Source organism: Thunnus thynnus, chromosome 2 (genome assembly GCF_963924715.1).
Source record: "Thunnus thynnus chromosome 2, fThuThy2.1, whole genome shotgun sequence".
NCBI classification, from domain to species: domain Eukaryota; kingdom Metazoa; phylum Chordata; class Actinopteri; order Scombriformes; family Scombridae; genus Thunnus; species Thunnus thynnus.
In genome coordinates this window covers 23,532,110-23,541,195 of record NC_089518.1, presented here as the reverse complement: position 1 = coordinate 23,541,195, position 9,086 = coordinate 23,532,110, and the positions used below count along the sequence as shown (strand labels likewise).

Below are 9,086 nucleotides of genomic sequence, written 5' to 3'. Positions count from 1 at the left end.
AATAATTTTATAATGTGGTGGTGCAACTTCATACTTCAGTTAAGAGTCACAGTACTGCCACCATTGCTCACTGCTCATAATAACGGCCACACTAACCCACTAGTGGGCCTGGTGCAAAAGCTATTTCTGGGCCCCTATTGACCAACTGTTTGTGGTACTATGCACAATGTCAATTTTGACACTGGGCCCCTCTACAAGACAAGTAATAATGCAGGATCCAACTAAACCTCCTTATCATTTCAGTTGATAACATGCTTCAGTAATGCATATTCTCAAACAAATGTGCATTATTTTCATTACCACAGGACAACCTCAGTGAAAATGGTGCTTTTGGGGCCCCTGAGGGTCTGAGGAGTTGCCTGGTTGGTAATTCAGCCATTGTTAAAATCTCTCTTTACCCATTTAGTCACTTTTGTTTTGTATTTTTTGTCCCTTAAATGAATGGCATCACTGTAGTCAAATTGTAAACATTGTTGACATTTCCAGTACCAGTCAAAAGTTTGGACACATCTTCACATTCACCTGAATGAGAAAGAGTGTCCAGACCTTTGACTGGTACTGTATGTGTTTTTTTTCAAAATAGTTACCACGATTTGCAACTGCATTGACAGGCTGTTTTTTTTCACATTGGATTGATCAATTATATGTTTTAAAGAGTAATCATTCAAAACGAAGGCCTTAATTCAAATATTCGTTATACTTAATTCACTGGATAATAAATCTACAGAAAAGTATGACAGCCCCAGAGCCTGTTGCCTTGGTCCTGTGTATTGCAGTTATTACTGTTATTTACTTTAATAAATTTCAGTTTGTTACTATATCTCTCTCTTTTGTTGTGGCTCATGAGCTGGTCATAACAAAAGAAAACTCTTTTAGGACCCCTTGTTTTAAAACGTATGCAGTTAATGATGTGGAAATATGATCTACTACAACACTCCTTTAAAAGAAGAGAACACACAGTATCTAGTGAAAATATTTTATTATTTCTGTTCAATGAGTGTCAGTTCAGGAATTAAAATTGCTGCTGACATGCAGATGTGTCCATCATTATATGTTCACATACAGTCTATGATCACTGGTTCTCCATTACAGAGAGAGGTTTGTTAGAAAATATCCCAGTTAACATCTTAATTGACTGCAAATGAACAACAGTGCTACAACCCACGAGGACAAACAAACCGCATTAAAGCTTAACACCTGTTTCCATTACAGCTAGAGAGAAGCCCATATATCTGGCAGGGGGACATGGTTGGCTTTATCCCAGAGAAAGACACCGGCGCCAAGGCTGCACACTGAGAAGTGCAATCTACTGTATGTAAGGCTGCCAGCCAGCTCGTCAGTAGTAAATACAGCGTGTGTGGTGTATTGGAATGTGGGCCATTTCTTTGTGGTGCTGCTTGGCGTAAGGCCACAGGTAGAAGTCGATGATTGCTGAGTTGATGTTGCAAGTCTGTCCGTCTCTCTCCTTCACCAGCTTGCAAAGACGAGCTTTGATCAGCTCCACAGACCAAATCGAACAACCCCTGATCTCAACCTCTCTCCTGTCCCCTGAACTCAGCAGCTCACCTGGGAGACGGGAGACAAACACATATATGCAGCATGGTTATAGCTTACTGTTCTCAAGCCGTTCATTTCATCAGAATCAGAGAAACACAGTTCTGTCTTACCATTCTTCAGCGTCTGCATCAGTGTGTCGGAGTATCGTAGCGCGCCGAGGTACACGAGGGCCTGAGGGACCCTGTAGTCTGCGAACATGGTGAGCCAGTCCATGCTAATGATATCTCCTTCTCCTCTGGCCGCCATGACGCCCCAGAAATCTGCCACCAGGATCTGAGCTCGCTTGTAGAACGAGATTCTCTTCCCCTGAAACAAACAAGAAGTCATCTCTATACTCTATACTAACTCATACTGTACAGTATGTGTGGTCTTCATTTGTTCATAAGTCATTGTTATTAATTAATAAACAAATGATCTATCACATAAGTAACATAATGGTGACATAATTTTTGCACAAAGAGTTTAATGTGACTATATAATATGAGGAGGACATGGGAGATCTTGCTGCACTGTCTTTGGCCAGGAGGTGGAACTCTCACATCACAAGTTCTCCATTTCATATGCTAAATGATCAGTGCATAGATGTATCTTTGATCACATATTTCTATATGCTTTAAATGTTTTTAAATTGGGAATATGAATAAGAAATATGTTCTTCGACTGTACATAGATTAATTTAATTCACCCCTTTCTCACACTAACAATGGATTGCGGGTGTAAAATGGAATTCATTCTGCAAAATTAAGAAGTTAAAAAAGCATTTTTTTGGAAGTTATAGTTCAACATGTTTGTAAATGGAAACCTATCCAACCAGAAACTATAATTATTTTTTATATCTGAGATGCAGTAAATGCTTTAATCATTAACTGAAAATGAAACAACTAACTAAACTAAAACTAAATGTTTTTTCTTAACAAAATCATTAAATCCTGAATGTTTGTGAGAAAATTCCTTTTTTTTCCCTACATTTCCAAATGTAAAATGTCAGAATCATCCCACTACAACTCTAACCTCAAATGTAGCTTCATCCCTGTAGGAGGGAATCTTTTCCACAATGAGCTCCACCATCTTCCGGGCGTCGTTCCCAGCTTGGCTGATAAAACTCCGAAAGCTTCCGCCGTGTTCCAGCAGCACGCGGCCGCCTTCAGTCAGCACCTTGTTAGACAGAATCAGTATGTGATGTGTTCAGATTTAAGGAGGTTAAGAACTGCATACTTTCAATGAAAACTGAAACAGGTAATGATGTAACACTAATGAACAAAATAATGATATGAGCTCATTTTGGTGTTCAAAAATCTGATAAAATCACCTAATCTGTAAAGAAACAGCACGTTAGGATTCAATTTCATATATTATATTTTGACTTTTATGAATAACAATATGCTCACACACAAAGACAGACACAAACACACGTGAACACGGCTCTATATGAATATGACAGTACATAGGACAATATAATCTCAGACACATCATTTACCAAGTAGGAATGTGACAGTATGTTAGGTTTCAATTCAATGTACCTTCTGTGTCCAGAAACGACTGCATTAATCAGAGAGATGAGATGATACATCCTGTTTTTCTCACCACATCTGTTTGTTTTCACAGTTCCGCTTTATATTACAGCCTACAATGTAGAGCGTAATTATTCTCTGTTTACAGTTTAATTATTTGTGAAATTTTTAACTACTTGGTACCTATTCTAATATTACGGAGTAGAGTACTGAGCAACAAAGCTGTAGGTTCTTGACAGTTACATAAAATCGATCATCTGCCTTATTGGCTGTTAGATGGACACTTCTGGTTTTCGGTTCAGATGTATTTACTCTCGAACCCTCATCATAAATGAACTTTACTGTACTGCATAACAACACTCTGTGTAACAAGTGTCAATCCAAATAAACCTGAAGTCACCTGAGTACAGTGTTGTACCCCATAAATAGGCTAACATTTCAACATACACAGTAACATATAGGCTATAGGTTCCCCACAGTATGTTTCTCAATACTCTCTATCCTCGACCTCTGTTTGTTCCAAAGAAAAACACAAATGTAATCCACATATTACATATTACATATTCAGTAAGTACCCCAAACTTATCCTCCTTGTTGTCTTTACCCCTTCAATGTAAGTAAGCAGAATATGTTGATTTTGAAATCTCACTCATTACCCTGACAGCTTTGTCGCTCAGTAATGGTCAAGTTAATTCAATCAATCAATCAGACTTTATTTGTACAGCACTTTTCATACAAATACAATGTAACACAAAGTGCTTTACATAATTTAAAACAATACAATCCCCCCCCCATCCACGCACAAAACAATAAGTCACTATGTCATAAATAAAGGACTCAATAAAAACAGGAACTGAGGAAACGCTATCATAACTCTCATGAATTTGCAATGAGGAAACATCAGAGGTAGGATAAAAATGCAAAAATTCAGAATAGCGAAATAATAAAATAATACAACTGTATATATAATAACTGTACCCCATAATAATAGTTGAGTTGAAAGTTGAAAATACTTTAAGTATAAATTCTTTGTAAAGTCCCAGATTGTTACCCCCCTTATTCCCCAACTTCACATCTTACATGTACAACTTGTACTTCCAGATATCTGTACTGGTGCAAAAACTTTAGTGTAAATAGAGAATAATTAGACTATGCATTGTGGGCTGTAACAAAACAAAAAGCTGCTTTTGTTTTGAGCTACATAACTGCTTTAAAGCCTCTCTAAATTGGTTCACACAAAAGTCAACCTTGCTTCATTTCAGAAGTGTCAAATATTACACTTGAGTAAAGTGTTAAACAGAAAGTGGCACAATGTCAGACATACTTTTCATTACTGCATTAAAAATGACACAATATACAATCAACAGAATACAATTTTTGACGATTGTTAAATCCCTAGTACAACGGACATTAACATGACAGTGTTCGAACCTGGTGACGCTCCTGAAGCATTGGCATGGGCGTTTCATTGTCTGATCGAAGGACACGTCCCAACTCCTCCACACTCATCTGAGAGAAGTACTTCGGATCCGTGATGGGTATGCCTGTGGAATGAAGAGAAGTAACTATTTATGTTTAGATAATAACTACTGAATAGAAAAAGGACACTCAAGGCTACTAAGTTACAAAGTTATAGCATGCTATAATAACAGGAATATATCCACAGCAGCCATTTCTCACAAGAGGCTCAAAAGACATAATTTGTTCTGATCTCATGCTGCCAACCCTTGAGATTCACACTCTGTAGCAAAACTACCTGTACTTTTCTCAGAGAATCTCTTGTAATTATAAAGGCCACAGCGACCACACATTGAGAGCACTATTCCATATGAGACATAATTGATTCATATCCGGAGTCAGTCACGCTAATTATGAATGATGCACAGACGCATGCAGAGCTACAAGCAATTTCCCAGCAGTCCAAGTTCAAGTAAAGGGCACATACACAATAATTGGCAATTGTGGTGCACAACAAAAGCATCCAGAATAGAGGAACAAAAAGAGACATCAAAAAGGGCTTGAGTATACTGTGTATCTACATGTATTTCTCCAGAGATGAAGCTAACAAGAGGGATAAATCAATCAAGAAAAAGGCAAAGATGTCATGTAACATTGTCAGTGTTTGGAGTTACCTTTTTTGCTCGACAGTCATAGTGGAAAACATTCCTATCACCCAGGTTGTTTTGTTTTGCACTGATTCAAATTCAAACAACAGCTAAAAAACATCACCTCTACTTTGCACTGAGGAAACGGTGGCCAGATGTTTTTGCAGCTAAATCAATTTCCAGCTAAGCAAAATGCTACATGTTATTTTTACCCTGATCTGAAGGCACTCAACTGAAAAAACAAAACACTTCAGTGTTCAGTTCAAACCTTGATATTCTCACCTTCCTCCATGGCCCTGGTTATGGCCGCACACAAGGTCATGTAGCCTGTGTAAGTGGTGCCTTTATACGTCACCTCACACTGCTGAGTTTCCTTCTCTGGCCAAAAGGAGAAGTTCATGGTGTCCACCACAAACACCCAGTTCAAAGCCTGTAGAGTTCAAAAACACACAAATTATCAAGACAGAAGAAAAACTGGCTGGAAATCTGTGAGTTCTTAACAAAGCCCCTAAAATGTGGGACGAACACTTGTGAACACTGGAAACTCAAGATGAAAACATTCAATTCACCAGTTGTCGTCTTTAATATTTATTTATGTGATGTCTTAAAAGTGAACTGATTAATAATTCGCTTTTAAGATGTGATGACAATATTTTCCATTATTGGGCTTTTGACTAACTCTTGGCCAGTTTTCATTACGACATGTAAATCACAATATTTCATTTTATCTGTCATAAGAAATGATTAATTATCTGTAGGGGGTGTAGAAAAACATGAAGTAAAGTGAAGCAAATCTGAATCCATCTTGTCCATATTGTTGGCCAGAGTGTCAATATTAATTCTGAGCCCCCTGTCATTCATTCATACATCCTGTTCATTTCCACTGAACAAAATATTCAATGTTTACTACTCATGTATACTGATTCATCTCTCTGCTGACAGACTCCCCTGGTCAGAGGTCGGTGCCGGGGCCAACGGATTTGCCTTCTTCCAGCCACTGGCAGTCAATTCATCACTGTGTCTGAGAGTGTAGAGCATCTCTGCCGCTTTCTGCACTCCCTCCTCCTCCACAGACACATCCAGACTCCGCTCTGCTACAAACTGGCCAGACTCACGAGGATACAGGGGCGGCTCCATGATGGACACTGTTTGGAGCAGAAACAAACCTGAAGGGACACATGTAGGCATAAATACAAATAAATACGAATACACATATGAAATGCTGCAGTGTTACATCACTTGTCAAGTCTGGTATTGTTTCCCAGCACTCTCCAGATTCATTTACGGAGATAACTATGAAAGTAATTAGCCTATTCAGATACAAAATACATTTGTGGTTGTAAATAAACCTACACAGTCCATGTTTTAATCAGAGAAATTAAGACTTCAGGCATACATGGGTGGATGCAGAGGGAGTGTGGACGCCAGTGCCCTTTTCATATTGAAACACCAATATCCGACATACATCTCTGGGGAAGTGCCATTTTAAAGATTATTCCTCTGCCTTATTAGATAATTCCGAATGAAAACTAATAAATGAGGATGACAGAATTCACTCTGCACCATATAACTGAGGTTCTGCTATGAAACAAAGCAAGAACAATTCCTAACATATTTCAAACCAAAACATTGCACGGCACAGAGCTCACAGAGTAACACATCTATATCCGCGGTGATCTTGGTGCTTTGGGACTTGCTCTTAAAGGACAGGTTCATCAGTCTGTCTTAAAACAACAGTCAGGTGTCCATATGAACACTGAAAGAGGTTTTCCTTGCTGTAATCATTCCTCCTGTTCATACCAGCTATTAAAAGATCCAATTCAAATGTGTTTTCAATGTACATGACGGGGGACAAAATCCACAGTGTGTCCACACAGTCATTTTGTGCAAAAATGCATTTAAAAGTTCATCTGAAGCTTATATGAGACTTCAGCAGTCTGAGTTAGTCATATCAAGTGGATATCTACCACATTTACAGTGTTTTTAGCATCAAATTCCCTCTTTTATGTTTCCCTGTTGAGCTGCTGTGGAAGTATAGTAACAAAAAGAGGAACTTTGACACTAAATGGACTGTAATGTTGAAAGATATCTATTTGATCTGACTAATTTGGGTGGCTGAAGCTTCATATTAGCTTCAGATAAACTTTTAAATACATTTTTGCACAGAGGGAGGCTTGTGGATTTCGGCCCCCATCACTTACATTGTAAGTTCATTATGAAGGGACCCTCTAATGGCCAGTATGAACAGGAGGAATGACTGTCACAAGAAAAACCTGTTTCAATGTTCCTTTGGGCACCTGACTGTTGTTTTAAGACTTCAAAAATTGTGAACCCATCATTTAATATAAAACCTGGATGCCACACATCCTGTATCACTTATCTTGTGCAGGCTCTGTATAACTGAAAGTAGAGTGCAAAAACATAAAAGCCCTGCACACACAGCATAGCAGCACCTCTGACCAAACCCATTATTAAAAGGGGGAAAAAACTAAATTATGTCCTTCTCTGTCTACCTCTAAAAGCCGCCCAGTCTTGTCCATCTACCTGAAGTGTCCAAAGGCTCTGTTAATGATGTGTTCCCTATTAGACTGCTATTAGGGCACTATGACGCACATAGTGGTCTACTGAATTAAATTCATTTTCTCACTTCTTTCTGTAGTGAGTCACATGATTTACTCCCCACTCTGAAACACAAAAATTGGTTTCTTTTCTAGAGAGAGTACCATTGTCCTTGGGTCAATCACAAGCCTCGCTATATCACGTCATTGCTGTTCATTGAAAAAAACTCCATGAGCAAAGTGCATGTAGGAATTGATTGTAAAAGTCTATTCACGTTGACTTTGTCCTCCACAGGCGCTACTTCGCTTTCACGCTGCGGGCCAACCATGCACGTTTATCCGATACAAAATTCATGTTCAGCACAGCAGCAACCGGCGTGTTTATTCGCACATAAGCAAATGCTTTACTTAACTTACCGAAAGCTGCATGCAGAGTGTGTTCAAGCTCGTGCTCTGTCGCTTTCCACTACCTGTTTTCAGCTGTTGACCAATCAGGGCCTCCCTTGCGCGTCCATCATAGGCTGATAAACCAATCATAAAGAAGCCAGCTGAGGACACCCGGAAATAAGTATCCAGTTCTGAATATACAAAAAATAATTGTGTAAATATGATATTGTGTCTGATGTACGCGGGCTGAACCGTAATGGCATCATTTTAGAGGAGTGGAGTTCATCAAATTAATCCAAGGTCTACCCAGTGCACGTGCATTAACATGACGTTTGTCCTACCAGGTAAGCGTGATAGGTAATGAGCCTTCTGTAATATTAGTTAATGAATAGACTACATGTCTAGAAAAATAGATAACATTTTAGCGAAATATGATTGGTTGATGAATCGACTAGATGTGTGTATATATATATATATATATATATATATATATATATATATATGCAAAATGCAAGCAAAAATGCCATGTGCTAGCTAGTTTAGCTTCTTTAATGTAAAGATTTGCCTCTTTTCTTCATCATACGTGAAGGAAAATAAACACATTTTTCACAACTGAACACCTGGTTCAGGTTGAATACATATGTTGTTTGCCTCATGTCTTTGTCCACCCTGACTCTGATGAAGACACAGTAGTATTGAAACGTTAAGTCTGCACAATTTAAAGGCTGCAAATTAATCAGTGTGCTCCAGTCTCTTCTGTTTTTTGAAGTCTGCTGTCCTCAAACTGAGAAGAACCTGATTCAGCTGCTTTTTGTTGGAAGATGCGTGGAGAACCCTGTTTCTACTACACAACAACACATTTTGTATCTTTGGGTTTTTGACAAAAAGACTTTTTAAGATGTCACCTTGGGCTCTGGGCATTTGTCACTATTTTCTAACATTTTGTAGACAAAATGATGAATTAGAAA

General features: G+C 38.5%; 1 protein-coding gene across 2 annotated transcripts; it reads right to left on the bottom strand.

Moving 5' to 3' along the window:
* Nucleotides 1-962: 962 nt before the first annotated feature.
* On the bottom strand, nt 963-8,248 carry qng1 (Q-nucleotide N-glycosylase 1). 2 transcript variants are annotated; one of them, XM_067611818.1, is made up of 7 exons: nt 8,149-8,248; nt 6,125-6,339; nt 5,456-5,606; nt 4,500-4,612; nt 2,569-2,712; nt 1,668-1,863; nt 963-1,566 (listed from the first exon to the last, which is right to left on the bottom strand). In XM_067611818.1, the coding sequence occupies exons 2-7, from the start codon at nt 6,308-6,310 to the stop codon at nt 1,337-1,339; spliced, it is 1,020 nt and encodes a 339-aa protein (XP_067467919.1). In that variant the 5' UTR covers nt 6,311-6,339; nt 8,149-8,248; the 3' UTR covers nt 963-1,336. The 2 variants fall into 2 exon arrangements, with proteins under 2 accessions (XP_067467919.1, XP_067467929.1); XM_067611828.1 differs by having other exon boundaries at nt 6,125-6,318; nt 8,149-8,243.
* Between the last annotated feature and the right edge of the window lie 838 nt (nt 8,249-9,086).